The sequence below is a fragment of the Furipterus horrens genome, unplaced genomic scaffold (assembly GCF_987537825.1).
Source record: "Furipterus horrens unplaced genomic scaffold, mFurHor1.1.pri manual_scaffold_8, whole genome shotgun sequence".
NCBI classification, from domain to species: Eukaryota; Metazoa; Chordata; class Mammalia; order Chiroptera; family Furipteridae; genus Furipterus; species Furipterus horrens.
This window is the reverse complement of record NW_028327178.1, coordinates 88,242,015-88,255,145: the sequence shown is the minus strand read 5'-3', so window position 1 is coordinate 88,255,145 and position 13,131 is coordinate 88,242,015. Positions and strand designations below refer to the sequence as shown.

At 50.1% G+C, this 13,131-nt stretch overlaps 1 protein-coding gene across 1 annotated transcript in view; it reads left to right on the top strand.

The window, feature by feature from the left end:
- LOC150003340 (tyrosine-protein phosphatase non-receptor type substrate 1-like) overlaps positions 1 to 12,203 on the top strand; it is a 42,236-nt gene extending 30,033 nt beyond the window's left edge. The window contains exons 8-10 of the mRNA XM_090286147.1: positions 779 to 803; positions 7,100 to 7,139; positions 9,657 to 12,203. Of these exons, the coding sequence (XP_090142273.1) occupies positions 779 to 803; positions 7,100 to 7,139; positions 9,657 to 9,911 (320 nt within the window). The 3' untranslated portion in view covers positions 9,912 to 12,203. The remainder of the gene's footprint in view (positions 1 to 778; positions 804 to 7,099; positions 7,140 to 9,656) is intronic.
- Positions 12,204 to 13,131: the final 928 nt, after the last annotated feature.

Sequence of the window (13,131 nt, the reverse complement as noted above, 5' to 3'; positions counted from 1 at the left end):
GCGTTATCCTAGCAGTGAGAATGTTTGTGTGTGGCAGCCTCCAGCCTGGTCACATGAGGTGCAGAGCACGTCTGAGTGTGCATGTTGCTTTTTAATTACAACTTTGCAGTGAAATTCAAGTCAAATGGTGGCAAACCCCAATGGCTTCTCTGTGGGATGCCCCATATCATAGGTTTAAAAATCCCTGCACCAGATGGACCCTTTCTTTCCTCCCAAGATCCTTTTTGGAAAAGTGGTGACGTGAAAGTAAATGAGTGTCCAGCCCAATGCTGTGAGTTAGAGAACTGAAATCCAAGCTCCAAGGGGAAAAGTGACCGATCCAGGATCACACAGTGAGCTAGTTGGTGGCAGAAGTGGGATTCACACCCACACCCCCAGCTCACAGCCCTGCTAGATAGAATCTGTTCTCCTGCAGTGAAAGGCCATGACTGGGACCCAGGCTGAATGCAGGGCCTCAGGTGAGGAATGTGGTGGAACCCAGACCAGAGGTAGGGCAGGGGGCCCCTCCCAGACTGAAGGCTGCTTTGGGATCTGACCTTTGGCAATTCTCAGAGGTGATAAAGCAGGAAGGCCCAGCTCCAGCTGGTCTTCCTCAATGGGAGATAATGGAGCACCCCACAGGGGTAAGCGTGGGGTGTCCTATGATTGGGAGGATATGATTTCAACAATTCCTCCCAATGTCACTGGAGGCAAACCTTTGCCCATCCCCCCAAAAAATTACATAAGAAAAGTATGTTTCTAGGTTAAATAACTGGCTTTTGTTTCTTTTCTCTTTCAGCCAAGGGCTCCACTTCTTCTACAAGGTAAGTGCATCGCTGGCTGGCATGCTTTTGCAATTGTTATTTAGTTGTTTGACAGCCCCTGAGCTGAAGAGCATAATCCACACTCACAGACCCCCTCACCTGTGCCAGTCAACCTTTCTGTGTCTTTCCTTTGTAAGCTCCTCATGCCAGGCCCGTTGTTAATTACTGTCTCAAATGAAGGGATTTGAGGGGATTTCCGTGCACAGACGCACTGAATTCTTGCCTGCTGTCCACAGACAGCGAGGCTCTTATGAAATCCTGTTTGGATTGTGGCAGAAGCCTCCTGCACACACCATCCCCCGATCCAAGTTGTATACTTTGCTCTTTCCTTCATTCATTAAATATTTACTGAGTACCTTGGCACGGGTGGCCCTGGGGACACCGGGTGAGCAGGATAGAAGGCATCTATGCCCTCCCGCAGCCCGTGCCCTGGTTGGAGGCTAAGACAGTGACATTATGTCACAGATGGTGCCTTAGTTTGCTGAGTCATATTTTCAGTGATTTTTACTGAGTCCCTACTTTGTGCCAACTCTCTTCTGGGCACCGAGGAACAAAAATCAGTCTGGACCTAAATTGGGTTCAGATCTCAGTGAGAGAAGCAGCAGTAAGTGCAGAGGTAAAATGATAAATGATGTCATGTCAGGTGGTGGCAAATCAAACAGAGCAAAGGGGTGGAGATTTATGGCAGGGCCTCTGAAGATGTGAGCAGAGTTCGGAGCTAGGGAGCTATGAAGCAGAGGTGTGCGCGGTGACAGAGCAGGTGCAGCTGAGGCCCAAGGTGGGATGGGCCGGGAGGCACGGAGGAGGCCTGGGTGGCGGGGGCAGAAGGACCAGGAGGAAGGGCAGGAGATGCAGGTGCACGGGCCCTTGGCTGAAACCCGTGCAGCCAGATGTGTTATTCATCTGAACCTGTTAGCGTTAGGGAGGCCCCCAATGTTCACCTGAGCAGAATAGAAGCAGCACCCCATAATCTACTACATGGATGTACCTGCTTGGAAATATATGAACATCTGTACTAAGAGCAATAAATAAAAAGTATAAATATCTTCATGTTGGTTTAGGTCAGCTTTTCCACCAAATGGATTTTGCAAATCTTTCAATTTTTTACAGCTTTGTGGATTTCTGAATTATGGAGCAGGAACTAAGGATCTAGAGTGGAGGCCAGTGGTCAGGGCCTGTGGCTGCTAGGACTTCAGATTTTACTACCAATGGGATAAGGAGCCGTAGAAGGGGGATGATCTGACTTTTGTTTTAAAAGTATCACCGGGTGTCAAGTGGGGACCCGGCTATAGTAGGTGAGGGTGGAGGCAGAGAGGCCAAGAGGCAGCTTCTGCAGTGGTCCAAGCAGGTGATGGTGGCCTGGACCAGGGTGGTGGGATGGCCTGAGAAATGATCAGATTCTGGATATATTTTGGAGGTGTAGCTAAGAGGACTTGCTGATGGATTGGATGTAGAGTCAAGGACAATTCCAAGGTTGGGGCAGTGGCCGAGCTGTGTGTGTGCACACCGAGTATGCTCCTTTACAAGGGCAAGACTTGGCTTCCATCCTTTGCCTAAAAACCTTCAGTGGCTCTCATGGTTCTCAAGATACTCAGATGCCTTACTGAGGCCCTCAAGTCCCTCGTGGTCCAGCCCCTGCTGACATGGACGGGTTCACTCCTGGCCACTCCCCAGTGTTGGCATTCTGTGGCTCAGCCACCCTGCACCCCCTTCTGTTCCTCCCTCATGCCCTGCCCTCCTTTCTCTGAGATGTGCTCTCCCACCCCTGCTCACTCACCACCCAGGGTCTCCACGACTCCAGGGGGCAGCAGTCACAGTGGGTTCTGTGAACAGCACCCCCTGGAGTTGTGGGACATGGAAGCTGGAGTGCGCACTGTTCCTTTCACCCAGTTACCTCCTGCTCTTCCTCTGGGTCCTGTGGGGGCAGTATCTCCCCAGGATTGGGAGCTCCTCCTGTGAATTCTCCTGGTGCCCCTGCTTAACATCCTGGTGTGCTCTCTGCACTTGCCCCCAGATTATAACCCATCCCTCCTGAGGACTGGGTCATGTTCCTCGTGTTCACTGCTAATAGTTGCTGAACATGGCACCGGGCCTGGAATGGAATAGGTGCCCGGTAAACGTCTGTTATATGAACAAGTGAATGAATGGATGAATGAACGCCATCCCAGACCACCATAGCAATCTCCTGCTCCTCCATCTCTGAGTCCCTAAAACTCTCCCTCTCAGTGGCTTCACGACCCCGAATATGAAAGTATCTCTCTTTTTTGTTTTTATTGTGGTCATTGTTTTTGGTTTGCCTTATCTCCCCAATTAGACAATAAGTTTTGGAAGAAAAGGGCAGTGTCAATAATAATAATGATAATGGCATCAGCAGCTAACATTTATTGAGCTCTCATTGGGTCTTGGGAACCGATCTATGCCTTTGCCTATATAAGCCCAAAGGTAACTTTAATTATCACAAAAACCCTATGATTTACTATTATCCCAATTTAATTGAGCAGTGGCTCTCAGACTTGAGTGTGTAGCAGAATCCTCTGGAGGGCTCGTTAAAACAGATTTCTGGGCTCCACCCCCAGAGTTTCTGAGGCAGAATTTGTATCTCTAACAAGTTCTCAGGTGGTCCTGATGCTGCGCTGTTCCCGAGCCAGACTTTATGAATCCCCATTCTAGGAGGTTATTATTGTCCCTCTGGGTGGTTGAGGAAACTGAGGCTCAGAGGACTCGTGTGACGTCCCCAGATCCCCTAGCTCGTAAGTGCTGGCACCGCGACTCCCTTCCGAGTCCGCTGGCACCGAAGCTGACGCTTTTCATCTGTGCCCGTGCCTCTTGCTGCCTATTTCTTCTTCCCCAGAGAAGCGAGCCATTTTCTGCCTGTTTTTTAATTTTTCCAGCGTGAGCCTACACACAGGGAGCCGGAGATCGCTTGCTCCCTTTCATCTCTCTAAACCAAAGCGATAGCTAGGAAGCGGTAATGGTGGCTTCCCCTGTAGCAGCCGCTTCCGCTGGGCTGCCTGGGATCAGACGCTTTGCGGAGGACGTTGGTGTGGGTAACACCAAGCACCGCAGGGCGGGTGCCAAGGGAGATGCCGCCGCTTTGAGCTCAAAGGGGCCCTTCAGGCTGCGGAGCCGGTGGAGGGACTGGCTGCGTCCAGCTCCCTAGGTTAGGAACGTTCAGGCAGAACATCGTCTGTAATCTTCCTCAGCTCAGACGACAGTGAATGTGTCTGCTCCCTTAATTAGGCACTGGGGTTCATTCTGTTGGCCATTTGTTCATTGTCAGACATTCGCTGCGTTTATCCTCGGGATATTTAGGGGTTCCCCGATACTTCCATTTATTCATTTGATTGAGCCCAGCTCAGTGCCAGGCCTTCAGCTGGGGGGTTGCAAAGGGGAGCAAAAAAGGCACTAGCCCCGGTCTCGTGGCACTTTTGATCCAATGAGAGAGATGTTCATTCATTCATTCATTCCTTAAATATTTATAGCATGCTAACGATGCGCCAGCCCATCACTGGGTGTCAGGGCTCCAGTGGTGAAAGAGATGGGCCTAGTCCCTGTCCTCATGGAGACCCGCGTCCATTGGGAGGCAGGTGACCAAACAAGCCAGGAGGTTAATACACAGCGTGATACAGGGGCTGACTAAATAAAATAAAGCTGGGCACAGAGCAGAGCAGGAGCTGGGATGTGGTGGGTGATCATCGAAGGCTTCTCTAAGGAGGTGACATTTAGAAAATAGCTGAAGGATGAGAAGGCACCAACTCTGAGGATATCTGGGTCAATAGTGACCAGTGGACCAGGCAGAGGGAACAGCCAGTGCCAAGACCCCGGGGCAGGAGCAGTTGGGGATGTTCATGAACGGGGAGGAGGCCAGGGCAGCTGAAGTGCAGTGAGCCAGGGGCAGAGAGATGGGAGGTTAGGGGCAGATCATGGGGGCCTTGCCCATCAGGATACAGAAATACACTTCACTGTTGGGGAGAAGGGGTTGAGGGTTTTGAGTGGGAGAATGATATGCAGAGGGACAGGAACAAAAGCAAGAACATAGGGAGCAGACACCTCAGGATCCTAGGGAGCCAGGATAGTGGAGGTGATCGAGTGATTGGGTTTGATAAATATTTTGGAGGCAGAGTCAACAAGCCTTGTGGTAGATTAGAAATGGGTTGTAAAGGAGGAGAGAGGAGACTCAGGGATTGCTCCCACTTCTTTAGCCCGAGCACAGGGATGAATAACAGCAGTGCCACTCACTGAGTTAGGAGAGACCATAGAAGAGACAGACAAACACACACAAAATGAATAATTTCTTCCAGTCTCCAACACTGCTCTGAAAGAAAGGAAACCGGTGAGAAAGGAGTTGGGAGGCTCAGTGAAGGTTTCCTGGAGAAAGGACTATTTGAAACAGGAGCTGAGGGAAGAGAAGGAGTGAACTAGATGAAGAGGCAAGGAAGAATGAGTGTGCAAAGGCCCCGGGGCAGTCGGACTAACATTCATCCCATGTCACTCTTGAGCATTTTGAGCATTTTTTGGTAAGGAAGCATGACAGGCAGACAGACAGACATATAAATCAGATGAGAAAATAGATAAGAAGGTTTGAAATTGTCATGGAGGTTCAGCCCAGTGAGTCCATCACTGTCAGAGAAGCCTCCCCAGGACATGATGCCTCCTTGAGTCTTGAATGGTACATGAGTGAACCAAGAGAAAAAGCGGTCAAGAGGGTCATTCAAGGCTGTTGTTGTTGGTACATAAAGTATGTCACATCAAGTAGCCCTCTCAAACTATTTGGTTGTTGTGGCTCAGTTGGTTGGAGCATCATCCCGTAAACCAAAAGGTCACAGGTTTGATTCCTGGTCAAGGCACATACTAGGTTGCAGGTTTGGTCTCCAGTCGGGCCATGTGCAAGAGGCAACCAATCGATGTTTCTCTCTCACATCAATGTCTCTCTCCCTCTCTTATTCCCTCCCTTTCTAAGCATGTCGTCGGCTCAGGATTAAAAAAGAAAGAAAGAAAAAGAAATATTTGATGGGTAGATAAGTGGGGAAATGAGAACAGGGCCATGAATGAGTCTGGGGGTTCAGTAGGGGCCAGACCCCATGGGGCTTATGAGCCAGATGATGAGCTGGACTTGAACCAGAGGCACTGGGAGCATCAGAAGAATTGGAAGCAATTGGGATGTGGGTAGATCTATATGATCTTCCTTACCAGATGGTGTCCCTGCTCCTAGAGGGTTGTTTCTGTGGCCATGTTGGGCACATCATGCCCCAGAACTGCCTTCTGAGCCAAGCACTCATGCCAAATAATCCCACTGGCCAAGCCCCATTGCTTACTTCTGACATTATCCAGGCTAACATCCCCAGAGTTGCGGCTTGAGAATTTATACAATTCCTGCAGAACCAGAGGCTCTGCTTTGCTCACTACCTTGATTACGACCCTGCAGTGAGCTAAGCCATGGCCTGCAATTACAGAATCAAGTGCATGAATGGCTTCTTTGATTAACCAGGACACTTGGCTGTTCCCTCTTCTTTTTTAATGATAACGCCTGGATGTGTATACCATGGAACAGTTGGAGAATATGGGAAACTAAAAGGAAGAAAAATAACACCCAAAGATCACTGTTATTAGCATTGTACTGTGTTTCCTTCCAGTGTTATCCATACATTTTTCATAATTGAGATCATTCCACTGAGAATTTTGTTTTTTCGGTTATCTTTTAATGTAATCATTTGTAGTAAAAAAAGAAAGAAGAAACCTCTTCATAAACCTTTCAAGTCTTTATCTATGAGTCCATCCTAATTTCCTTAACCAGTCCCAACTGGCAGAGCTATAAGATATAGACCTGCCTCCCCCACCCTGCCCTGTGCCAGTGCCTCTGTGCATAAAGCTTTGTCAATATTTTGAATTCTCCTCAAATGCAATTATGAATCAAAAAATGAGGATACCTTCCAAGCTCTTGATCTGGCTGACCAAGCCGCTTCCCAAAAGGGCTGTGCTGGTCTGCTCTTCCCATGAGCAATATATGAAAATGTCAGTTTCACCATATCTTCCCCAGCACCAACTATTATAATTTTCAAAGATCCTTGCCAATAGAATAGCCCCAAAATTTGGTAGTCCATTGCTTAAAATTCCTTTTTCTGTGAGATGAACCCATTTGTCCAAACATTTGATCAGCAGTGGTATTTCTGTTGTGAAACGCTCATCCACGTCCTCCGCCCATGTAGGAAGTGGAACCTCAGTGTTATTCTTATCAATTTACATGAGCGCTTGAGATAGGGAGGATATTTTTATCTGTGTGTCTCTTTCCTTTTTAGGTTGCATGAGCCCGAGAAGAACGCCAGAGAAATAACCCAGGTACAGTCCTTGGTGAGGTGCCCTTCCTGGGAAACTCGATGGTGTGATTTTCTTACACCAGCTGGAGTTACAGATTCTGTTCTAAATTAAGACGCCTTTCCCAGGGTGGGAGGGTGCGGAGGGAGGAGGATCTTTACATTTCTCATTTTCCCCTTGTTCTCTGCACACCCTCTCCCTCTGCTCTAGCCCAGGATGCCAGTCTCCACCTCCCAGACTCTCCACCTCCCAGACTCATTGCCACCCATTGCACAACTCCAGGGGGCACCCTTCACAGTGTGTTCTATGTAAATGGAGGCAGGCTGCAGCCTTCCTTCCTGTGGGTGGCGCTGTCCTGCCTGCGTGCCTGTGCCCAGGCCCATCCCCCCACCAGGAGCACCCTGCCCAGCTCATTCCTAGCTCCTCCTCGTGCCTCTCCCACCGGGTAACATACCGCACAGCCAGTCTCTCTTTCTGATAGCAAGACCTTGTGTTATTAATTACCTCCTGAGAGGACACGCTTCCTCCAGCTGGCAACATCTCCTCGCCAGTGCCGAGGACATTTCTCAGGCAGCGTGGCTGGCCTGTTTCCGAGAAACCTAGCCTCTTACTCCATAGCGGCTGACGCTGTCAGACCTCGGAGGCAGAGGGCTCCCCTGCGTCTTATAACGAGACAGGCGCTGCCCTGAACTTGGAACAAGAGGACGCCAGCTGTCCTTGACATTTCCCTGGCTGTTGTCATCATCTTAGAGATAATCTGTTGAAGAGAATCAGGGCTGGTAGAAGACATGATGTTTGTAGGCCAAAATGTTATGCTCTGTTCTCCTGACCCAGCACGGCACCCCTGCCCTCCTCCTGCCCCCTGTGGCCCTGGGCACAAGCTCAGATGGTAGTTAGAACAAGACAACTTCCAACCATGGGAGAAGGGGACCTTCTCCCCAGTCATTTTACCTCTGGACTTCCTTCTGGAACCTTCTGGGAAAAGAATGATGGTAAAAAGAACTGATTGCTGAACCCTGTACAAAATTCAGTCAGTGAAGACTTGCTGAGCACCTACTAAGTGCCAGGCACTGAGCAGTGAGCAGGGCAGTCATGACCCACCTTTTGTGGCACTTGCAGTGTTGTATCTGGGATTCCTGGGACCAGGTGCCAACCCGTGCCAGGGACGGCATTTAGTGCTGTCGGTGCAGGTTTCCTCGGGAGAAGTGGGAGCGTGCAGGGTTTGGGACAGAGGAGCTGTGTGGTCAGACCACAGCTTTAGAAGCCAACAGACTTCAGTTCTTCTCCAGCTGCATGATTTTGGCCAAATTATTTATCCTCCCTGGTTCTCAGGTTTTCCACCTGTAAAATGGGGTACGTCATTCTTACTGAGCAGCATTGTGATGGGGCCTAAATAACGCGATCCAGGTGACAGCAAGGTGCTTACAGCCATCAGGAACCGAGATCTACAGTTGTCACTATGCGCCAGTCAGGAGTTCCCCCTGTCGGCGGCTCCTCTCCGCTTCTGCAGTGTAGGTGCCAGGCACAGAAGAAGCAGTTTATCATCCTTGATGGGTAATTTTAAGGCGTAGTTGTGGGTGATGAGATTAGCACATGGGAGATAAGTGTTCAGGTTTGCTGGGTGGCTGACAATTGCGACCATTTATTGAACACAATGTGCTCATTCAATGCGTGCCAGGCTCCAGTCTAAGAGCTTTACCTGATGATCTCACCCAGCCCTCACAGCGCCCCTGGCTGTAGGTACGATGATTATTCCCACTTTACAGATGGGGAAACTGAGGCCCAGAAAGCTGAAGTGAATTGCCCACAGCCTCTCAGCTAGAGAGCCGAACCAGGATTCCAATTCCAGTCTTCTGACTGCAGCACCTTTGCCAGCCTCCTAACCGGTCTCATTCTCGCACGCCCTTATTCTCTGTCCCCCAGTCCCCAGCTTCACCCCGAGTGAGGCTGCAGTTGTTGCCATTCATTCATTCATTCGTTTGTTCAACACCAATCCGGCTTCTTCTGTGTCAGCCTTGGTTTCTGCATCATAACAAATGTCTAGCGAATGTTTGTTGAATAAACAAGTAAATGAATGAATGTCCCCCCAGAAAGATACAGTCCTATGTGGTGAGTGCTGTAATGAAGAAACGGGCTGAGGAAGCACAGAGAAGGAGCCCTGGCAATGGGAGGGTCTTAGGATGAAGTCATGCTTGTTCTTAAACGTCCAGAGTGGGGTGAATTCATTACAAGGATGGGGGATGGACGCTAGGCAGAGGTAGGAGTATTGACAAGGCATGACAGAACAGTAGGAGGAGGTGACATTGAGCCAGGACTGGGAGGTGACCACAGTGGCCTTAAAGAAGATTCTCAGGCTGTGGAGGAGGGAGGTGAATTGGAAGGGTAAGGCTGGAGGCAGGTAACCTCAGCCAGAGAAGAGCTGGTGTGAATTATGGCTGAGTCAAGTGGGGGCCAAGAGGAAACAGAAACATCCAGACTTGGTACTGAAGAGTGGGTGAGAAGCTAGGGGACCTAGAATGACCTTCTCTCCATCTCATTTAGATCCAGGACAACAATGACATCACATATGCCGACCTGAATTTGCCCAAGAGAAAGAAGTCGGCCCCCCGGGCTGCTGAGTCCAACAACCACACAGAGTATGCCAGCATTCAGGCTGTCCAACAGCCTGCGCCAGAGGACACCCTCACCTATGCTGACCTGGACATGGTCCACCTCAACCGGGTCCCCAAGCAGTCAGCCCCCAAGCCCGAGCCGTCTCACTCAGAGTATGCCAGCGTCCAGGTCCAGAGGAAGTGAACAGGGCCTAGGTGGTCTCTGGGTTTGTGCCTGTGAGCCTTCCTGTCCCATGTGGGGCAGCCAGCCCAGTTCCCAGGGGGCTGGGGTGGCACAGGTCTTGGGATTCAAGGATGAGGCTGGCTCTTGTCTCCCCTGCCCGCTTGGCTCTCCAGCATTTCCAGGGTGGCCAAAGCCCCCCACATTGCCACACATGGGGGCTGATGCTGCCAGACCAGCCGGGGAACCCACCTGGGAACCAGCCAGAGCTGCTCTCATGCTCCTTTCCATTAACCGTGGGTCTTCGTCATGGTCTTAGTGATTCTTGACAGCCTCCTTGATGCTCTGCAGCCTGATCTTCCAAGGTGAGGAGGAGGAAAACCCCACCTGCTCCTCCCACCACCACCACCACCACCACCATCCAGCTGGGGCTTTGGAAAAAGTTCTGTTTAGATTAAACTGTCCCATCCATGGAGAAGCTAGAAAAAATCTCTGGGTCTGCACCCTGAGACTCAAGTGAGGTTGCTGCCAGCCGTCCTGGCCTCTTGCATCCCTGGACTGACAAGTCACACGCCCTGGGGAGTAGAGGACCCTCCAGTGAATCCTCCACCACCAAGGACTGAGTAACAAGGCCCTCCTCCTCCTGCCCTCCAAGACTCCTTGAGGACCTGGCATCCTGACGGTGACACTCCATGCGGACCTGCCTCTCCTTTCTAGACCTGAGCTTGCTTCCTCCAGCTAGCACTAACTCAGCAACATCTCGCTGTGGACGCCTGTAAATTATTGATAAATGTGAAACGTGCAATCTTGAACCTGAGGTGTTAGAAAATTTGATCTGTGGTGTTTTGTTTTGTTTTTTTTCTTAAAACAACGGCAGCATTATCTTGACTCTTTGTCATGTGTCGAAGTACATGGTTGGGTCTTGTGCTGTCCAAGGTTTAGCAGCTGGTTTCCTTGGAGAGAATATCCCGCAGCGGAAAGTGTCTTTCCTCCATGTCCCAGAGCCCTGAGGATGGGGAAGAAGGTTCCAGTTTGGCTGCTCCATGGAGATGCTTAGCCGTCTCTCCAGGACTAAATTGGCCACGTTTTCGACCAAGCCACGTGGCTGGTACTACAACCTTCCTGCCCCCAGCGTGGTAAGTCTGAACCTGCCAGTGCTGCTCCAGGCTGCCCCCCTTACCCTGCGGTCTTGTCGAGACCTAATGCCTCAGTCTGCTCGCCTGGAAAGAGGGGAGAGGAAAAGATGCCTCCCTCCCCGCCCCACCATTTCTCATAAGCACTTTAGGGCCATGCAGGGTAGGGAGCTGTGCCTGGCTTTTTTCTCCACCCCTTTAGCCACCTTCCCCCCTTCCCACTCTCTGAGTTGATCTCTGCAAAAGGAATCTTCCATTTCGGCTCTCAAACCCTTTCGGGATCAAACTGGAATAAATCCAAGACAGACAGGCAGTCTGGGCACCCATGACCACCTTTCTGTCCCTCTGTCTCAGGAGGTTGGGCAGAGGCTGGGATCCATTTTCCCATGACCCCCACCCTTCCATTTTGGTGCGGGAGCCTGGCTGGGCCCAGGGCAAGCAAGTGTTGCACGCTGCAGCTCTGTATTCGGTCTTAGAGCCGAGACACTAATCTTTGCTGCCCACTGCTGCCTGGGTCCAGATGTTTTGGTGCCCAAGGGATGGCTGGCTCAGGCCATCAGAGCAAGAGAGACCCGGAACTGTCCTGCCTGTCCGCATGTCCTACAGGTGGAACTCTGGACGCTCAGCACAGACCCAGCTCTCTGGGGGACAGTGATTTGATGTTTTACATCATGGCATCCAGGGATGAGCTGAGCCAACAGGCCATGTGGGCAGCTTTGGCCCGACGAACCAGAGTTTCTCTATGGCACCTGGGAGCAGAATGTCCCAGCCACCTGGCTCGAGCTATTTCCAAATTCCAAAAGGTCGGCTTGTGAACCTTTGTCTCCTTCTCTGCTGCCCAGAGAGAATGCAACACACACACTCACACAGAATCTTGAAAGAATGTTTTCGTGGTGCCATTTTAATTTAATTTAATTTTGAATTTTGGAAGGGGATTAAGGGGATGAGGCCAAGGAAGCCGTGTAGTTTTAGCTGCAGACTGGCAGCCTGGAGATTCTCGTACCTTGTGTATTGAACCCAGGAAAAGGAAGAGGTCGAAACAACAGTGCGGAAGGAGCGTGGTTTGGAGAGTTTATTTTAAGACTTGCTGGGAAGGAAACAGGCCCCATTTTGTACATAGTTGCAACTTAAACTTTTTGGCTTGCAAAATATTTTTGTAATAAAGATTTCTGGGTAACAACAACCCCTTTGGGTGTTGAGTGTCCTTGTCTCTCTGAGTGTGTCCCCCTGTGCCCAGGAGCCTGGGGGAGAGGATCACATGTGGTCCTGGGGCTTGGCAATGATTGTGGCCTTTGGTCCTCAATCTTGGGTTTTACATAGACACAAAACTTTGTTTCCCTTGCTCAGAGGGAGTCAGGGTAGGGTTGTGCCCAAGACACCTGCATAGCAGAATTCCGACATAACTGAGTTTGAATCCGGCTTTGCTACTTCGTAGCTGCAGGAATGCCAACCACTCACCTCTAAGACTCAGGTCCGTCTTCAGCACAGTAAGGATAGAAATGCCCTCAGCCAGGGTTACTGTGGGGATTAAAGGGAGTTGTGGATGCCCAGCCCTGTGCTTAGGACATTCAGTCCTTCCCTAAGCATTGGGTGTTTCCTTCCTCCCACATAAAAACTGCATATTGGGGTTCTGTTCTCCCCTCGCCACCCATGGGACCTTGAACAAGCAGAACCTCACTTTCCTTCTCTACTGAGTGCAGAAACCTAATGCTGGTCCTAGAACATCCTTGCCCAGATGATTCATGCCAAGTGCTAGTATATAGTAGGTGCGCAATGTGTTAGCTTCCTTACCTCCCCTCCATTGGTATATTAATAATATTAATTGCAATTATATGATATTTACTGCTTACTGAATGTTGGCACTTTTCTTTGATTAGCTCTTATAAACCTCCCAACTTGAGGTAGGTAATATTATTGGCCTCCCTTATAAACAAGTCACAGAGAGGTCATGTAACTTATACAGGGTCACACAGCTAATGAGTGATATTGTTGAGACTCAAACTCCAGCTTTCTGACTTTACTGCCCGACTTCTAATCTCTGAGCTAGTATCAATACGTCATGTATTGTTACTGACTAGGCAACGCGGTAAGTAATATGCCAAGTGCTTTAC